This window comes from Dysidea avara, chromosome 5 (genome assembly GCF_963678975.1).
Source record: "Dysidea avara chromosome 5, odDysAvar1.4, whole genome shotgun sequence".
Classification (NCBI taxonomy): Eukaryota; Metazoa; Porifera; class Demospongiae; order Dictyoceratida; family Dysideidae; genus Dysidea; species Dysidea avara.
Genome location: NC_089276.1, coordinates 5,573,589 through 5,595,106, shown reverse-complemented (window position 1 = coordinate 5,595,106; position 21,518 = coordinate 5,573,589). Strand labels below are relative to the sequence as shown.

At 37.2% G+C, this 21,518-nt stretch overlaps 1 protein-coding gene across 1 annotated transcript in view; it reads right to left on the bottom strand.

Annotated features, from left to right (window-relative positions):
- Window positions 1-3,403: 3,403 nt before the first annotated feature.
- LOC136256563 (receptor-type tyrosine-protein phosphatase S-like) overlaps window positions 3,404-21,518 on the bottom strand; it is a 105,656-nt gene continuing 87,541 nt past the window's right edge. The window contains exons 9-15 of the mRNA XM_066049541.1: window positions 8,856-9,167; window positions 8,522-8,800; window positions 8,122-8,472; window positions 7,964-8,070; window positions 7,692-7,908; window positions 5,125-5,275; window positions 3,404-3,808 (exon numbers count right to left, since the gene is read on the bottom strand). Coding sequence (XP_065905613.1) covers window positions 3,544-3,808; window positions 5,125-5,275; window positions 7,692-7,908; window positions 7,964-8,070; window positions 8,122-8,472; window positions 8,522-8,800; window positions 8,856-9,167 — 1,682 coding nt within the window. The 3' untranslated portion in view covers window positions 3,404-3,543. The remainder of the gene's footprint in view (window positions 3,809-5,124; window positions 5,276-7,691; window positions 7,909-7,963; window positions 8,071-8,121; window positions 8,473-8,521; window positions 8,801-8,855; window positions 9,168-21,518) is intronic.

Genomic DNA, 21,518 nt, shown 5'->3' with positions numbered 1-21,518 from the left:
TGGCTAGTTTTACTGGGACGAAGTTCAGCATACTTTGATACTACCGCGACGGTGTTGCTGGGTGTTAATAGAGGACTGCTGATACGGCAAAGGATGCTTTGATACTACCGCGACGGAGGTACTGGGTGTTGATAGAGAGCTACTGTTACGGTGCCAGACAGAATTCCGTCTCCAAGAAATGGTCCCACGACGAAGCAAGACGACTGATGATACGAAATCTGATACGAACGCTGTATCCACTCGTAACCAATCCACGACGGTATGTTATACGTACAAGGACAAGGTCGTCATAGACTACCAGTTTCGCTGTGCTAGATGGAGAGCACCTTGTATGCAAGATCTGCCATACAAAAAACTCTGCATATAAGAGCAGTACTGCTTCATAATGATAATTAATGCAGCTAATAACATTACAACCATTACTGAATGCACTACTATGAAAGGGGATTGACTGCTTTTACCACTGTGAAATGGTGCTACCCCAACTGATGGAAATTTTGCTGTGGTTGGAAATTGTCCTTGCTTCTGTGTGTGGACTGCGAATAATCCCTGCTTCCATTGCTGCATATTAATACTGCATCCACTCTACTGTACTGAAAAAATCTCTTTCCATAGTGAATGGTCAAGACCTTTAATTTTTACAATTACCAGACTGTCACAATCAACAGATTATGTGAAGCTCTGAAAGAGGAGCTTCATGCAGGGAGTGCAACTCCATGGTGAGCGACTATAGTTGTATGAAGGGAAGTTTAGCCTAGCTCACCCTGAAACTTCCCTTCATACAGACTGTGAAATATGCTTAACAGACAAACCTCACAGTTAGTGCAGTGTTAGGATCAGGTTCAGCACAGTGCTTTTAAAAATACCTGGAATGCAGAAACTTAGTTTTAATGTTTTCATGTAAATGCGCACTCCAACTATTAATTACTGAAATGTGAAGCAGCCATTATGCTTTGCTTTCAGCTACTGTTTCAGCATTATACAACATTATGAGAAGTGCTTCTGCAATCAATTCAGTCACTATGAAAAATATGGACAATTTCTGTTACAAACATCAGGAAGGCATTATGCACTAGCTAGCACACAAATCAACACCTTGGGCTGTCAGCAAGAAGAAATGGGATGGACACAAAGGCAACTCCATGATGCGTACATAGTACATACTGTGGTATGCCAAAAGGCACCTGTCAGGGTGAAGCGAAATCTAACAGTGAAAAATCTAGCCTGCAGTCTCAACTATTATTCAGATTAAATACACTCGTCTTAAGGGCATCAGGTCAGGAGTTGGTCAGTCAGTAGAAAATTTTATATATTTTACTATATAGCAGCTGAAGTGTTTTGGCTATCACAGGTGTCCATTATGTAGTAACCATACAGTGGAACCTCAGTTATCTGGACCCCACTTATCAAGATTCTCGGTTAACTGAACACTGAACTATGGAAACGACTGTTCTATTAGAGTAGTGACTGTTCTTTTAGGGTAGTTAATATTCAAAAAAATCTTTATGCTATATTATACACATGCAGTTTCAGAGATACAGACTTTTCAGACTTATGGACCACCCCTGATCCCAAGGGGTTTGGATAACTAAGGTTCCACTGACCACTGTTATACTATTTTGTACTAAGCTGCATGCACACGTGATTGTAACACATGCAGTACACACCAGGCTTGTTGTAATTGTATTTGTAATTGTAATTAATTACTAATCATTACCAATTTTCAAGTAATTGTAATTGTAATTGCTCACTGAGCATAAAAGTAATGGTAATTGTAATTAGCTGTTCAGTCAATAATCATTATGTAATTCAATGCAAGTAATCAAAGTTACGCTAATTATAACAGTACTACCCCATGACTTGACTAGTGACTATATATGTACACAATGGTTTCTGACAATGCTCATGCACCTACAGTAGAAGAAACAAGTGGAAAAGAAGTAGAATCAGTAGAGCCCCCAACTAAGAAAAGAAAATTGTGCTTGGCTGATACCTCAAACACAGTGGATGGTTTTAGAAGGTTCAAAAGTAGAGAAAGAATTTAAAATGTACCTAGATGACACAGATTTTACAAAGGATGAAAACCCTTTAAATCGGCTTTGGAAGATAAAAAGCAAATAAATACCCCATTTTAAGTACAGTAGCAAAAAATATGCTGGGAGTTCCAGCAACATCTGCACCAATTGAGCATGCATTCAGCCATAGTGGCAATATTCTCAGGCCGAATAGATGTAGACTATTACCAAAAAAAATTGATCAGTTAATATACCTAAAGATTAATGCTGGAGAATTGTACGTTATTGTTGTACCCCAATGTACAGTAGTAATTGAAAAGTAATTGTAATTGTTAATCATTATTTTACATACTGAAGTAATTGTAATTGTAATCATTAGATTGGCATTTAAAAGTAATTGTAATTGTACTGATTACTTTTGGTTGGTAATTACAACAAGCCTGGTACACACACATACTTGATGTAACAATAGGCTACACGATAATAGATTATTGTAGAACTCAATTGGTTGTAGTGGAACATACATTGTTGAACTTGATTGAATTGTGTACTATAGCTAAGACAGGTTCTGCTCATAGATAATAGACTACACAGACTTTGTAAACTCTATTATGTACTGCTATTAGTAGGTTCTGCTGTACAATTGATATCACATACCTAAATCTGACAGCATCTTTATTTGTTTAGATTTTATAGCACAAGTGCTGAAGGTCTGCAGGACTCCTGGTCCTACAGGCTGTTTAAAGTTGTTACAGATAATACGTTTGAAAAGGTGGAGAAAAAAATCCATGACTGGATCTGGGCAGGCTTGAACCTCCAGCCATCTGATTAACGTTCAAACGCTTACAGGATCGGAGTCTGCCAGGCAGTCAGGATATTTTCTCCTCATTAATTTCAAGTATATGTGTCCTTAGGACCTAATAACTACATTGGAAATTAGTACTAAGAAATAATCTGGTTACCTATCGTAAATCGATAACAAATTTGAAACAGTAAATCTATTGTAAATCAACCACAGTCAGATGGAAAACTTTGTGGAAAGGTGTCAAACTAGTTAGGAAGTAATAATATTTCTGGTTTGACAACTACGTACTTTACTTCAGGCATAAAAATTAAATCTGAGGTGGCTTTATATTTTATGCCAAAAATAGCCTTTATGGTACATACAAAATAGTTATGTGGCAAATTACATACATTTATCCACAAATGTATCCACAAGTGTACTAAAAAAGGGCTAAGAACCCTAGTTATAAATCCAACATGCATTAAATTGTTTGCACATTTGCATGGCTCTTGCCTTTCTGTACAAATGGGATAGAGTAACAAGTAGACAGGTGCCTAATCTACTGCTCATGGTCACACGTTAGCTGCATATATGTCGTAAATACTCTAGTATACCACAATGTTTAACTACACTAGTCCAATATTACATATGCTTACAAAAGAAACTACAGACTTATTAAAAAGTACTATAATGTGCCAATGAAAGTAAAAAGTTACACGCACAAGTACTATGAAGGAGAATGCATTACATGTAGTCACTTTCCACAGCCTTGTTACCAGACAGAGAATAAGCAGGGTTATCCTCCATCTTGACTGTGGTACTAATATCATACGCTGGATTAGTGGTCATCTTGATATTATTATGAGACTTCTGGCCACTATCAATCAGATCATATGTTGGTTCTGGCATCTTCTGAGTGAGATGATGCATGGTTAGTGTAGAGTCTTTAAGTGTACCAGATTCTTTCATCTCATGATAACTCTGTCCTGGATATTTAGGAGGAGTAAAGCTGCAGAAATATAAATATAAAACATATACATTATAGCCTCAGTCTGCATCTCAGTTTGTAGTCATCAGTAAGCATAGTACTAAATTAATGGGCATTGCTTTGTAGAATTGTACTGTTCAATTCTACAAGGACATTACTTATTACATATTGTAGCAGTTTAAAATGTATAATTGCATGTTGATGCTAAAATATGCGCATACGGGGTGTAAACTGAATAGTGTACATTTATACATTAAATTTAATATTAGATGCCCTGAAATATCCCAAATGCAGAAATCTTTTGACACATCAACAAATTTCCTCGAACCATCACACACTGGTACATGCATTCAAATACGCCGTACTGCATGTACATTCTAAAGACTGCTCAGGATCACTGTGCTATACGTTTTGGCAGCTAAGCTTTACATCATGCAACCGATGTACAGGCGGTATTGTCCACACTCTTAAAATATTCTCTGTGGTTATTTGTGTAAATGTAAACCACTGATGACTTGAATACAGACAGGGATTTCTCTCTATTGCTAATCTACTAATGTCTTGTAAAGCCATCCTTTACCATACTGTGCCAACTCGAGCCAACATATTAATATGCAACTAATATTAATCCAATTGTAATTTTGAAGATGCTATGTTACCAGCCACCCACGTGCTTGATCACGCAAAGGTTGTCTGGTGACTTTGGTCCACTTTCTTGGCCCCAGTGGAATATTGCTACAAACATGTTTCTTGTGCTCATTCATGCTTACACTCAAATTAATAAACTTTCATCCGCGTAAAGAAATATTACTTTATAAAAATCGTTGGAGTGAGTAATGAATGCCAATTAAAACTTGATGTATGCAAACCATGACTTAGAACAGTAATCAACAGCAAAGAAGACCTTTAGACAGCTACTAAGCTAGTTTTTCAGTCGTATACTTTATTAATGCACACTTCCTGGGCCAAGAAGTGTCACCAGACGTCTTTCACATGATTGAGTACATGGGTACTGGGGACAAGACTAGTGCTATGGATAAGAGTGCCATGCACAGACAGTTCAGCTGGTGTGTTAATGAAACCATGGAAGGTGCATAAAATTAATGCTAGATTTCAGTAAAAATAAAATAGTGCTACTATAAAATAGGGGGTTTGACTCAAACCCCTGGTTATGGGCTTAAAATGGCATATATCTGTAGTTCAGTATAGAAAGAGTGATGGTTACAGGGTAATAAGCATCAGGCACTTGAATTATAAAATTATAATCATCACATGGAATGCCCTCGATTTAGTCAAATAATTTTTGAAAACAAGAATAACAATGATGTAGTTACTACCTTGTTTTTTTCCTTAGCTTAGCAAAAAGGATAACATTGAGTACCACAGAGATTACTACTACAACCAGTGCAATGACCAATGCTGTAGAAAAACCGGCAATTACTCCACCACAGTCATCATTAGATGTTTCAAACATGGAACAAGGAACATCTGTTAACAATTAAAACACATTTATGATAAAACGTAATACAAGAAAGCAAAATAGCTAATAGAGTGTTACAGTTATTAGTACATCACATCTGAACAAACATCACAAAATCAGCGAGCAATAGTTTCATCTTATAAATAAGGGTCATTCCATGTCAAATCAACAAGGAATTTAGGGTCACCTCTCGGATTTTGATGAAACTTGGTATGTTTGTAGTACCTGTGGTGCTTATCACTCATGCAAATTTTTAGTTCTATACATTCCATAGTTTCTGATTTATGACCACAAATATTTTTCTACATTTGATAAATGTTTTGTGGTGGGACCACAATGGACTCAAGAGATATAATGAATTATGTTGTGGTATGCAGTGGAATTTGCAGTCTATTATTGCTGTATTGGAGTGTACACCTCCAATAACCACTTGCAACAAGGCCATGCCAAGTTTGTCTTACAGAGTGAAGGTGTCTAGGTAAATTGCAACCTGTATTAGTGACCACCTGTATTGAAAGGCCATCTACGTGCTGTAGTTATGTTATACTTCTTTAATGTATATCACCAAAGCATCAACCCTTTCTAGCAAATCCAAAAATGGTCCTTATTAGACGGGTTGACTATAAATTACAGACCATGTGTCCATAAACATAATGTCAAAGTTGCATCATCTCTTCACAAATACCTTCTTTGTTAAGTTGAATCCTGGTGTAGTGGACTTAGCTATATTTAAGTTGCGTATGTAGCTGCATAGGTACATACAACAGAACTCCTCAGAAGGGATACCTGGACACCTTGATAACCAGGACACCTGTTTTTGTTTGTACACTCTAGTGGTGCACATACATATAGACCAAGATACTTCTGTGGCTTCTGTAATATGAGCGCTTTATTGTGGTCCTAGCAATGGAGGGGTTTTACCATATACATGCATTACTTGTACCTCAATGTGTGAAATTAATTACTACATTACTTTACATTTATGACCACTTTGAAGATCAAGTCATAAATTCATATACATACTCACATAGGAGGTAAACATGTTGACCACATATTTAACATTTGCCTGTACTGATCTTCAAAACGTGAATGCAAAATACTTTGAAAAACCATTAATTTTAGTAATTCCAGTATTATAAATCACGCATTGAGCAAGTGTTAATAATATAAAAAAACTCTTGGTACAAGTAATGCATCTACTGTATAGTGTAACTCTTCTATTCCCTGGACCATTGATGAAGTGTTCATTTTTGAGAAACCACAGACTTGTCTTGGGTCCAAAATGTACATACAATTATAAAGTGAGATCATGAAGCTATCAAGGTGCCCAGGTATCCTTTTTGAGGAGGTCTGTTGTACCTATGCAGCCATGTATGTAACTTGAATAGTGAAGAGTGGGGATATGTATGCAAGTGCACTACGGTGAGATTTTACTTAATAAATAAATAAGGTATAACTGAAGAGATGGTACAACATTAATGTGTTTATGGGCACATGATGAGCTCATTAATTTATGGTCAATCTGTCTAATTAGGACCATTTTTGGATTTGCTAGAAAGGGTTGATGCTTTGTTGCTATACATTAAGATCCAATTAAAGTATAAATTAACTGCAGCTTATAGATGGTCTTTCAGTACAGGTGGTCACTAATACAGGTTGCAATGTACCTAGACACCTTCACTCTGTAAGACAAACTTGGCATGGCCTTGTTGCAAGTGGTTATTGGAGGTGTACACTCCAATACAGCAATAATAGACTGCGAATTCCACTGCATACCACAACATAATTCATTATATCTCTTGAACCCATTGTGGTCCCACCACAAAAATTTTATCAAACATAGACTATGACCCAATCATTATTCACAAAAGAATTTTAAAAATTTCAAGCAGCATTTTTTGAAGTATAAAGGATTAAAGTTTTCAATGAAGTACTTTTGAACCATAATTAAGTAGATATCCCATAATTTAGGGATCACTGAATAGGTCAATCAACAGTCTTCCATCGGTGAAAATTGCGTTTAAAAATATTTACACAGTGCAAAGTTGCAGTCGATTTTGCAACTAGAGATGGACCAAATTTTCATGAAATATTCAAAATATTTGTGGTCATAAATCAGAAACTATGGAATCAAGAGTTAATAATAACTCTTGATGGAATGTATAGAGCTAAAAATTTGCATGAGTGATAAGCACCACAGGTACTACTAACACACCAAGTTTCGTCAAAATCCGAGAGGTGACCCTAAATTCCTTGTTGATTTGACATGGAGTGACCCATAAGCTTCCTTCACATGGCATTATTAAGTGTTTTTAGTATGACAAAATTAATTAATAAAACTATACACTAACACATTCAACTAATTGTCCATTATGGTATCAAACCAAATTTTTATAATTATTGTGGTGTGTAAAATTATCTCACTATTGGAGGATGTCATTGCTGTCACTTCAGCTGCAGGTCCTAGTCCTACACTTGTGGAAGCTATCACACTAATCTGATACTGTGTACCTGGTCTTAGACCAGTGAGTAGATAATATAAGGTAGCATCACTAGCTGCTGATATGATGGTAGGGTTGGTTAAAATGCCTGCACCATCATCATCATCATCATCATCATATGCTTCAGAAGTGTATGATATCTGTGTGTACACAAATGACATTGTAACCATTTTAACCATGTAGATGTATACTGACTGTGTAGTTGATGATCTGTCCATGAGGAGGATCTGGCCTTTTCCACGAAAGAAAGATACTGGTGTTTGTCATATATACACCAACTAAGCTCTGAGGTACACTAGGAGCTGTGTACAATTATACTCCTATAAAAAATGTAACTTATAGTAATGTTTTACCTCCTTCCAGTGTAGCGATAAACTCTGCACTTGATCGATCTCCCACTAGTTCTGTTCCATTGTACAGTGCAATAGCTGACACTTGAATTCTGTATGTTACTGATCCATTAAGATTAGTTAATGTACCAGAAGTTTCAGTAAAGTTCATAGCAAACTCTCCATCTTGTGCTAGTTGTCTCTTCCTCCCATTACTAGTCATATTAGCATCACAGAGATCACTCACTGGCAGGTAGAACACTGTGTAGTGAGTAATATCACCATTTGATGCATTAGGCTCCATCCAGTCTATTGTTATCATAGAGGATGATATGGATTGTGTAGGTACAGAGACATCAGAAACAGGTTCAGGTGCTACATGGAAGTTATAATTACAACAAATCACAACATAGCTATTACTCACGTGGGGGCAACGTCATCAAAGTTATCATACCACTAAATGGTCCTGCTCCTACTCTAGTATATGCTCTTATTTGTAGAGTATATATTGTACCAGGCAATAATCCTTCAACAGTATCCATCAGTGTATCAGTGAAGTTAACAAGTGATGTTGTACTGTTAACACTATACTGTACTTCATATTGTATGATGATCCCATTAGGAGTAGTAGGTGCCATCCATGACAATGTTACAAATCTTGACTGGGGATTTGCCATTAGTGAAAGTGGAGTAGTAGTAGGTCCTGAGTAGTACACGATCAGTGAAATCAAGTACGTACAATAAAACAATTCACTCACTATCTTGTCCAGATATTCCATACACTACAACATTGTTGTATGGTCCAGTTCCATTAACATTAACAGCAGCTATTTCTACTGAGTAGTTGGCAAAAGGTTCTAATCCTGGTATGACTGATGTACGAACTCCATTAGTATTACCACCACCAACAGTTATCATTTCTGATTCACCACTGTCCACTCTGGTGTATCTGATCCTATATCCAGTGATGTCACCATTACGTAGCCTTCCCTCTGGTGGTATATATGTTACAGACAACATTGCTGGATCAGTATCCATCAATGCAATATTACGTGGTGGACCAGTAGGCTCTAAAAGTAATAAATAATTAAATTCAACCTGTAGTAGTAAATGTCTGATACTGTCTGTACGAATGAGGAAAGATTTATAGAGTTAATAACTACACAAGACATGCGTAGGTAGCCTTGCAATACCTTCATGGCACTTTGACAAGCCCAAAAGTGCCTTTAGTAAGATTTAATATGTTTTCATTAAGTTGCTACGAAATTTTCTACTATATGACTAACTAACTGACTAACTAACTGACTAACTAACTGACTAACTAACTGACTAACTAACTAACTAACCAACTAACTAACTAACTAACTAACTAACTAACTAACTAACTAACTTAACTAATTTCCTTAGACAAGCATAACTCTACAATGGCTAAGGCTATGAGTGCAAGGTTTTCACTGCTAGGTGCCACATCAACCCGATAGGTGCCTTTTGGCATACCACAGTGTGTATAATGCATGTATCATGGACTTAGCTTTGCCCTCCTATGTGTCTCATTTCTTTTCACAAGGTGTTTTGTGTGTCATGGCTTCCCTGTGGCTGTGCTGACTGACTAGCTATCACATTGATTGTCCATATTTTCAATATTGACTGGATTAATTGTAGAGATGCTTCACAAACTGTTCTTTGTTTGTAATGCTGTGTAATGGGCTGAAAATAGCTGAATACAAAGGATATAAATTTTATGGCATGTCTAGCACCATTCTTTCTTTGATACAGTATGTGTGTGGTCATAAGTACAATAGTACTGCTTAGTAGGGTTCCCCTCTTCTAAAATAACAGATGCAGCCTAAAATGCTGCAGTTAATAACCATCATAGAAACATCATATGTGGCAAAAATCACTTTTACGGAATAATCTTCGTGCATCTAACTTCAAATTTAGCATTAAAAATAAGAAAACACTCACAGACGATTGGATACTGACTTTTAAAAAGATTGTCAAAATTAAATTTTGGTCTGTCTGCCCTGCCTGCCAGACCACAGTCACAAGGCTAGAGGCAAAATGAAACAGCGCATGGCCACCATTTACCCCACAAAAAAAAAAAAAACTTACCGGTGGCATGTGCCTTATGTGTGTCTCTGCCTTCTGCACTTTCTCTTTCTTTTATCTTCAATTACATGCTGATGTCTTCTTCATGCAAGGTTCTTTAGAAAAGCATATTTAGAAACCACAAAACCATTTGAAGCAACTATAAGTGGAGTAGATACATGTAGCTGCACTTGTAAAACAATTGTATGAACTGACCATGCCCATGCACCAAAAGATCAGAATACACCACAATAAGCTGCTGTTTTGCTGTAGAAAACTAGACATGGGATTGAGAGATATTCTAATAAAGCAGTCACAGCCACACATGTATAAACCACAGATATATTACAGGTATAAGGAAAGAATAGAAATTTTAAGATCGATATATAGAAAAAAGTAGGGAAACAAGGGAGGTCACCTACACCTGCAGATATACTAGTGAACATTTAATCCCTAATTCAGTCTATACCCATGACTGAATTACGTACATGTCCACAAGTACATCTCCAGGTGTCCCCTATTTTCCTACCTTTTTTCTATGATCTCTAATCGAACTTAAAATTCCTAATTTTCCATATACTTGTTTGTTTACTTTTTTTGTAACATTATTATGACTGATGAACCCTCGCATACCGCATCAAAAGAAATGAGAGTGCCAGAGTTAGTGTTTTCATCTGAACGCGTGTCCCAGCTACCAACTACTGACTCGAAAGTAAAGTGGCCATTACACTTCGCCTTCAGCTATATCCAGCCATATCCAGCCTGTTACACAGCATTACAAATGCAAATGAAGAACAATAGAAGCGCCTCTGCAATCAATTCAGTCACCACAAAAATACAGACAATTTGTGTGCAATTACTGACTTGAAAGTGAAGTGGCCATTACGCTTTGCTTTGCTATGTGTTTAACCCGTTTCATAGCATTACAAACGAAGAACAGTAGGAGAAGTGCCTCTGCAGCCACCGTATATTCTCCATACCATGAATATCATACAGCACAGCAGTGTTGTGAACTGGTATCAAGAAACTGGTTATTAACTGGTTTTGTCTATGGCAAGTCAATCATTGGCTCAGAAGCCTTCAAACCGGTCTTGCCCACCCACCAGGTAAAATATAAATTACCCTGACTGACTGACTGACTGACTAACTGATTAATGCTTTCAGACAAGCGCAACTCAATAATGGCTAAGGCTATGGACTTGATTTTTTCACTGTTTGACATTGCTTTGTCCCAAGACATGCCTTTTGGCATACTACAGTATGTACAATGCACGCATCATGGACTTACCTTTGTCATCCTTTGTGTTCCATTTCTTTTTCACTGACTGCCAAAGGTGTGGATTCAAATTCACTGTAGCTAGCATGATGGCTTCCCTACCTTTGTAAACTGGAATTGTCTGCATTTTCCAAGGTACAGAGTATAATACCTATCGTGTAATAACATACCTGCTAAAATTTCTCCTACTTTTTGGCCTAAAAGACTACACCCGACTGAGTCTTATAGTCAGTGCTTCTAACTAACTGACTTTAAGGTAGCACAAACACATCTGATGTAAAAGGGAGGAAACCATCATTTGTATGTGAAGCCACAGGAATTAGTAGTGTGCTTCCTAAAATACTGAAGACGCCATATTGTCTATCTGCTTATCCACAAGTCTACAAGAAATTTTTAGATAAAAACCATCTAGCCTCTCTTACTATTTGTTCATGAACTATTCATAAGTGTGTATTATACCATTCTGAAACTTTCTTTGCTCACTTAGCCATTGATCTGAGTAGCAAAGCCGTACACATACAAGAAAAAAAAAGACAGTTCCAATCTAGTCAAAGGTATAGTGTTGTTCCAGTATCAGTTAGTTATTATAGTTCTAGTTCCAGTTTTGGAACCATAATCTTGGGGTGGTATATTTAGCGGAATGGCGGAAACAGCGGAATTGGCGGAAACAGCGGAATTGGCGGAAACAGCAGAATTGTCGTTTATAGATTATGGACAGCCTTAGAACACCCACTACCAGTTAGCTACTCACTGTTAAATATATAAATACAGCTACATAGAACTCACCAAGATTGAAGCGCATGGCACCGATTTTCTGTCTTCATGCAGCTTACTATCATCTATGGTAATCAATTACTAGATTGTAGTCTTATCTCAAACCTCATCAATTGATTTAATGATATATTGATCATCAACTTCCAATTAACACACTGTATTTTTAAGCGCATGTTACATACATGAAGCGTCTTATAGCTATAGGTACCAAACACGTGATAAGAGCATTCTAGAATGTTCTTTAACTTATGTGACTGATTACCACGTTTTGAATCATTGGTGTTAAATGGTCAGGCTTAGTCTTGGATGGCCATACTCTATTTTCTCGGGGTGGTGTTTGCAGATTTTCAATTATAAGTGCCTCCCTTGAAGGCGCCTCCAGTAACATGTGCTTCAAAATACGGAGTGTTGATGATCAATGAGGTATGAGATATGACTACACTCTAAGAATTGATTGGCACAGATGATGTTAAGCTGCAAGAAGATAGAAAATCGGTGCTACAAAGACCATGTGCTTCAACCGTGCTGAGTTCTATGTAGCTATATTTATATATACGTAACAGTGAGCAACTAACCGGTCATGAGTGTTCTAAGGCTGTCCATAATCTGTAAACGATGATTCTGCTGTTTCCGCCATTCCACTAAATATACCACCCCCATAATCTTTACAATTACAGTTCCAGTTCTAGTTCTGGAACCATAACCTTTAGAATTACAGTTCTAGTTCCAGTTCTGGAACCATGGCATTTAGAATTATTCTTCAATTTCTAGAACAACACTTATTTTAACTTAAGTATTACCAAAAGCCCATAACGAACTATGGACACTCACTTACATGCTAGTCTTGCCAGATTTAATTGTTTCATGTATGTAGCTCATACTGTAGTTATCAGCATTATTAGACAAACAACTATATAACACTAACACTATATATAGGGTGGTATACTATAAGGCCTGTAACTAATTATCAAACACTGCATGAACCAAAACATAACAAAGTGACTGAGCCAGCATTGCATTTGACATTCTCTTCTAATATTGCAGCTAATCAGTTTTTTCAAGCAGTGTTTTAGCACATGCATACAGCTTTTATGAAGTTATATACTACATTTTGTGTTTTTTTTTGTCAGCAGAAAAAATGTTGGTCTTGTAAAAAACATATAAAATCTGATTGGCACAAACTGTATGGTTATGACCAAATCCAGTTACAGTATTAGTTCCAAATCTTGATAAAATTTCTTAGTTCTAGTTACAGTTTTGAGGAAAGCAAAATTATAGTTCTAGTTCCAGTATTAAGGAAAACAAGATTATTGTTCCAGTTCCAGTTCTAGTTCTAGAACTGGAATAAAAAGGGCAGGAACTGGAATTATTTTAGTTCCAGTAATGAGAACTGGAACAACACTACAAAGGTACATATGTTCAGTTGGAAAAAACCAGCGGTATGCAATCCTGGGTGCGTAGTATATATTATATGCAACAATGCGTTACAGTGGTAACAATCTGTTGCATATTATACTAGCCAATGGAAAGTTGCGCATTATTGATGCAAAAAAGTAATAATATTACAGGTTTTTGCAATTGAATTCGTCGCCTTTGCAATTGAATTCGTCCCGTTTGTAATTGAATTCGTCGGTATTGCAATTGAATTCGTCCCGTTTGCAATTGAATTCGTCAGTTTTGCAATTGAATTCATCGGTTTTGCAGTTGAATTAGTCGGTTTTGCAATAGAATTCATCGCATTTGCATTACAATTCGTCTTAAACAAAACGGCTCCAAGAAACCAACCCATTCATTAAGAGATGAAGTATTTATTCCTTGGAGAGTTACACTTGAGACACTAGAAGGTAATTGAAGCTGGTAGTACGCAATACTGATAGCTGTCTGACAAGTTAATTAGCTTGCTCGTGAGTGACCACACCCATCGCGAATGGCGTAGTAGAGCTTGGAATGTTGTTGGAGAGGCTGTAGAGGAAGAATTATTGCCTTATATAGAGTTGTTTACTACTGTTGAACTTGAACAAGTTCTTGTAGCAGCTGCTACACCATGTTTTCGTGTTTGCTCCAGCTGCCATTCTTGTTACCGACGAATTTAACTGCAAAAGCGACGAATTCAATTGCAAAACCGACGAATTCAATTGCAAACGGACGAATTCAATTGCAAAACCGACGAATTCAATTGCAAACGGGACGAACTCAATTGCAAACGGGACGAATTCAATTGCAAAGTTGCCGAATTCAATTGCAAAAACCTGTAGTATATTTAAAAGTTACAGGTGCATAAATAAAGTAGTGATTCAAGCGATAAAAACAAGAAATGAATGGTGGTATTACAGCATAGCCTGGTGCGAAAATCCCTACATTGAGAACCACTTTGTTCAATGCCAAAGTAGGAATTTTCCCACCAAGCTATGCAGTCACTCATCTCTTGTTTCACTACTTTTTATCACTTGAATCTCTACTTTATTTTTAAATTAATAATTTTTGTTCAGTTTTTTTTTTGTTATAGCATATGGCAATATATTAGGATAGCTTAACAAAGTATTATTATTGTTACGGAGTGGATAAAAGCACCATTTTTGGTATACAAGTTCTTTATGGTGTACTTATGAATATTAGAAGGAGTGCCCACCAAACCTAATTATGCGTAGGCTGAAAACAAAATGGCCATCAAGTAGCCCCAATATAGTACATTTACAGTATATCACACGCTTGAATATAGAGCGAAATGCACTTACTAGTACTAGTTTTCCTATTTTATGTGTCATTCAATATGTACAGACTTGTCAAATGAATTAGCAAATAGTACTGCAAGTTAACTTTTGCATGTGTGCAATTTGAGTGGTCTCTTAGACCAGTTAGTGGCAGTTAATACCAATCTAATCCATAACAGCCAAGCTGTAAAAAAAGTGCGGCCCTCAAAAAGGCTATGGTGAAAAAAGATGTGAAATCCAAGGTGGCGGCCAAGAAATGGCTGTGATGGTAGGTTAATGGCAAAAATTTTAATAACGACAATTCAGGTGAATTTTGTGTCAATTGACCAAGCGGCACCAAAATTCACCTGAATTGTCGTTATTAAAATTTTTACCATTAACCTACCATCACAGCCATTTCTTGGCCGCCACCTTGGATTTCACATCTTTTTTCACCATAGCCTTTTTGAGGGCCACACTCTTTTTTTACAGCTTGGCTGTTTTGGATTAGATTTCACTTCTTTTTGTATTTGTATACCCCAAAGCCGGCCTATGGCCTGCTTTGGGACTTTTTAAACCTATCTTTTTTTTCTTTACCACAGGAAGAAGAAAAGATGAAGCAGATGTACCTTAAATATTTCTGATTTTATCAGTAAATGTACAAATTATATATATAATACATATATTTATTACAGAACTGTCCATGGTGGTTTCTTTATAACTGAACACTCTTCAAGGTAACTTCTTCTAGCTGATCTCTCTACAGGGTGATTTATTTGTAGCTGAATTCTGTACAGGTGATTTTTTTTGCTGCTGAGCTCTTTACAGAATGGTTTCTTTGTAGCTGAACTCTCTACAAGGTAACTTCTTCTAACTGATCTCTCTACAGGGAGATTTGTTTGTAGCTGAACTCTCTACAAGGTAACTTCTTCTAACTGATCTCTCTACAGGGAGATTTGTTTGTAGCTGAACTCTCTACAGGTGATTTGTTTGCAGCTGAACTATCTAGATGATGGTTTCTTTGTAGCTGAACTCTCTACAAGATAATTTCTTCTAGCTGAACTCTACATGGTGGTTTCTTTGTAGCTGAACTCTCTACAAGGTGATTTGTTTGTAGCTGAACTCTCTTCATGATGGTTTCTTTGTAGCTGAACTCTCTACAAGGCAACTTCTTCTAGCTGAACTCCCTACATGGTGGTTTCTTTGTAGCTGAACTCTCTACAGGTGATTTGTTTGTAGCTGAACTCTCTACAAGGTGACTTCTTCTAGCTGATCTTTCTACAGGGTGATTTGTTTGCAGCTGAACTCTCCAAATGATGGTTTCTTTGTAGCTGAACTCTCTACAAGGTAACTTCTTCTAGCTGATCTCTCTACAGGGTGATTTGTTTGTAGCTGAATTCTGTACAGGTGATTTGTTTGCAGCTGAGCTCTTTACAGAATGGTTTCTTTGTAGCTGAACTCTTTACAAGGTAACTTCTTCTAGCTGGTGTCTCTACAGGGTCACTAGTTTGTAAATGAATTCTCTACATGGTGGTTTCTTTGTAACTGAACTCTCTACAAGGTAACTTCTTCTAGCTGATCTTTCTATAGGGTGATTTGTTTGTAGCTGAATTCTGTACAGGTGATTATTTTTGCAGCTGAGCTCTTTACAGAATGGTTTCTTTGTAGCTGAACTCTTTACAAGGTAACTTCTTCTAGCTGATGTCTCTACAGGGTCACTAGTTTGTAAACGAATTCTCTACATGGTGGTTTCTTTGTAACTGAACTCTCTACAAGGAAACTTCTCCTAGCTGATCTCTCTACAGGGAGATTTGTTTGTAGCTGAACTCTCTACAGGTGATTTGTTTGCAGCTGAACTCTCTACATGATGGTTTCTTTGTAGCTGAACTCTCTACAAGGTAACTTCTTCTAGCTGATCTCTCTACAGGGCGATTTGTTTGTAGCCGAACCCTCTACATTGTGGTTTCTTTGTAGCTGAACTCTACAAGGTGATTTCTTCTAGCTGAATCATCTCTTTCTATAGTTGCATGAATTCCCTACAAAGTAACTTCTTCTAGCTGATCTCTCTACAGGGTGAATTGTTTGTGGCTGATCTCTCTACAGGGTGACTTGTTAGTAGCTGATCTCTTGAATTCTCTTCAGAGTGACTGCTCTATTAGGATGACTGCTCTATTAGAGTATCTCGATCTCGCACTTGCTACACCAAGTTGGATTTCGTGTTATAACTCCGTGGCTTTAAGTCTGATTCTTCTACACCATTGAAGAGCCTTTCTAAGATGATAACTCCATCTGTACAGCGATTTTCAAAGCATTACCCCAAGCGGTTTATCTGGTAGGCGTGGCAAGTAGTCGTTTTTTATTAGCTAATCTCGATTGCATAATTGTTACACATTGTTGGTTTTTTCGTTGTATCTTCCTGGTTTTTAGCTTGATTTCTTTCAAACCACAAAAGGTTTGAGGTTCAATAGTTAACCTATTCACCCACCGATTTTCAGCTTCTTCCCATACGCGGTTTACCCTGTAGGCGTGACAACATATTGGTGTTATTTTTCGTGAATAATCGCTCATAACTCTTTGCCTGTTTATCGTATTCCAGCCAAAATTGGTACAGAGATGCACCTTTATACCCCCCTTCTGTGTGCCAATTTTTAAGGCGATTGGATATGGAGTGCACGTTTTATAGCAGTTTTTGTAAGTGTGCGAAAAGAGGAAGAAAAATAAGAAGAAAAAAAACCCCAAGAAACTAAGCCAATTTTTGAAGTCGCATATCTCGGGAACGCTTGAAGCGATTGCGCTCAAATTTGGAATGTGGAGTGCTGAAGTTAGAGTGAGTGTCCACAGCCAAAATCGTCTTGTTTCATCAAGGCAGCACAGAGCTACGGAGGTGTGAAAATTGCGTTTTCTTTCTTCCTGTCAATATACTCACGGGTGTTACGCGCCGGCTTCTTGGGCCGCACGACACACTACCGTGTGTCTTGATGTTTAAGATGCATGCTCACAACTGTGCTGTGGTTAATGCATCAACGGGCATTTGGACTAGTTAATAATACACAAATTTTGGCTCAAGCTATAGCTCATGCACACCTTGCAGTTTGGTAATGACTATTAACATTAGACCTATAAAGAAGACTACTCATTGCAAATTGCATACATGAAAAAGTTAACTTACAGTACAATTTACTAATTTATTTGACAACAAGTTTGTACATATTGAATGCCAAATATAATTCAATTAAAATAAGAAATCTAACTCCACATTCAAGTGTAAATGTACTATGCTGGGGCTACGTGATGGTTATTTTGTTTTCAGCCCATACATAATTATGTTTTATACATCTTTCCCAGCACTTTTTAAAGTTTCGACCAATGTGAAAGATTTAGTATTATCTTTATGACAAGCTAGTTTAAAGATGCAAGAGTAGGTTGCTCAGTGAATGCAGTTCATTTGCTGAACAACCTACCCTTGCATCTTTAAACTAGCTCGTCATAAAAACAATACTAAATCTTTCACATTGCTGAAAACTTTTATTGAGATGCATGAAATTGTCTAGAATCTAGACAGCTTTCTTGGATGGCTACTATAACTATGTACATTTGCCACCAAACACACATTCTTGCTTTTTCCCTTGAAGGTTGTAATTTTGGAAAAGAGTTTGTAACATAGGCTTTTTTTTCAAAATTGTGTCAATACTTTAGAAAATGTGTTCAGCACCAATGCCTAAGCAAACTAATAATCTATATCAATGTTTGAGCCACAATTGCAAGTGACCATACATAGCTAACTAGACGCACTATACTACAATCAGATGGCTATGGCTTTTCAAGCATTTGGTCTGCAAGTCTTTCCTGGGTACACATATCTGGATGCTGTATTATTACTATGTGGCATATTAAGCACCACAGAGCCACCACCACTTTAGAGTAGATTGTCTTGATGCACTGTTTAACTAGTTTACATGGAGAATCATAGGCTCTGAAGTAACCATATGGACAATCCAGTCTGTTTACTATGTATTTTGCATTTCAAGTATATACCTCCATTATAGCCAGGTACGTATATTAGTTTGCTTAGATATACTGTATGTTTCTGCATGCATCTTTTTGAATCTTGGGCTGCCTTGTAGACTGTCTATTCATGTAACACTCTATCATGTCATCTAAGATAGCATGATGGTAAACTTGGATTCTGTATTGTCATAACAGGGTGGACCAACTCCTGGAGGTTGTAATCAATTACTACACTATCCATGACATGTAGTCACCAGCAATTTAGAAGACTAATATTAACATGTACACACATAAAAAAGTGGAATTTTCAACTAGAGTAGGGACATAGCACATCGATAAAAAGTACTGAAACAAGCTGGAGTAGTGCATGATATTAAATCACAGCAAAACAATAAGAAGTGTTATATCTCTACTGTGCTCAAGACCATAGCACATCGATAAAAAGTACTGAAACAAGCTGGATATTAAATCACAGTAAAACAATAAGAAGTGTTATATCCCTACTGTGCTCAAGATACCATAATGGAAACGCACAGTAGGGATATAACACTACTTATTGTTTTACTGTGATTTAATATCGTGCACTACTCCAGCTTGTTTCAGTATTTTTTATCGATGTGCTATGGTCCCTACTCTAGTTGAAAAATTCCAAATTTTTCTGTGTACTTGCTTGTTAACTTTTTTGTAAATAATTATTATGACTGGTGAACCCACGCATACCGCATCTGAAATGGCGCTGCGCCCCCAATTATCGTCTGAAAAGTGAAGTATCCATTATGCTTCGTTGTCAGGTATGTTTAACTCGTTACGCAGCATTTCGAATCAAGAACTGTTCGAAAAGCACCTCTGCAATCCACGCATACTGAAAGAAATGGTGCCGCATGCCCCAGTTATATCAATTGTCGTCTGAAAAGTGAAGTATTCACTACGCTTCATTGTCGGCTATGTTCAACCCGTTACACAGCAGCACGAGTCAAGAACTGTTTGAAAAGCACCTCTGCTATCAAAATAGCCACTATGATAAATACGGACGTTTTCCATTACAAAGGGAAGCCATCACGTGCTATTTCCAAATCGACACGTTTTGCTGTCAGCAAAGATGAATGGGACACAAAGGAGGACACTGGTAAGTCCATGAAGAATGCATCGTACGTACTGCGGTATGCCAAAAGACACTTGTCGGGCCAAAGTGACACCGAACAGTGAAAAAATCAAGCCTGTAGCCTTAGCTGTTATCGAGTTACGCTTGTCTGAAGGCATCAGTCAGTCACTAGAAAATTCCGTTAAATAAATAATTTTTAAAATTCCATAGCAACTTGTTGAAAGCATTTCAGATCGATCTGAAAGCTTGTTTGGGCTTAGTTTTACCTAACCAATACTGCCTCATCGTCGTCAGAGGAAATAGAGGCTGTTTTTTTGGGTGATATTTTTTCGTGTACCACACCTACTTCTTTGTGGTCCATACTATACAATAACTATCGTACTGTATGATGTAGTAGTTGTAACATGGGCACGAGTGATTTGCCTGAAATATACGCACAAGCACGAGGGCGCGGCCCGAGTGCAAGTGCGTATATTTCAGGCAAAACACAAGTGCCCATGTTACAACTAATATATTCCACTAGGGTGACTCACCTGCAAGTGTGCATGGAAACTGCAGGAATGCTTTGCGAGTGTATTTATAGGGGACCACGTGAATTTCGATTGTGGATAACGTCGTAAGAGCAACGACAAGGCGCTGCTGAGAGGCCGAATGTAAGCATATCGTCACAACCATGCAGATCGCTTTGATTGTGGGTACACAATTAAACACAGGAAGCCAAAATACGAGCTAAACAGCTTATAATGAAGTAAGTGCACTATAAAGTACTTACTATACTAGCCATGAATAAACTACAGTAGTGAATATGTTTACAGCGCTATAATGGCCTAGCCAATTAAGCACCACGCCCAGTCACTACGTGTGTGTGACATCATGCCAGGTGTCAAAACAGCAATATAAAGTGCACTAAAGTACTTACTTTTACTAGCCATGAATAAACTAAAGTAGTGAGTACTTACGCCCAGCGTCTGGACATCGCCACGTGACTATTGAATGCAACATGATCAATATAAACTAACCTGTGACCTTCTTCATTCAGTAATATAACCTATCTTCTTTCCCAAGTCCATGATCTATGTTTTGGCTCACTTTACAAAAACTAAAACCCACTATCGATCCTGTGAAGTGTCGCTATATTAAAGTAGAGGAAATCACAGTTTCATCAAAGAAATCAAATGATTTCTGAAAATGCTGAAATCAAATGATTTCTGAAAATGCTTGGAATGCAGTAATGAGAATAGGAGGTAGTATATAAAGTTATATCACTCCTATAGTATGTTCACGTTGAGCTGAATCCTCAAAAACATTTAATAACTCATAGATGCAATTACACACGATCTTGAAATTTGGCTCATTTGTAGTACTGCTTGACCCGCTAAAAATATTTCAAAATCTTTTTGTTCAAATGTTTGACATAATATTTATGGCCAACCAAAATTTTCACAATACATTTCCTATGGGGAAGCCATATAAGTACACTGTC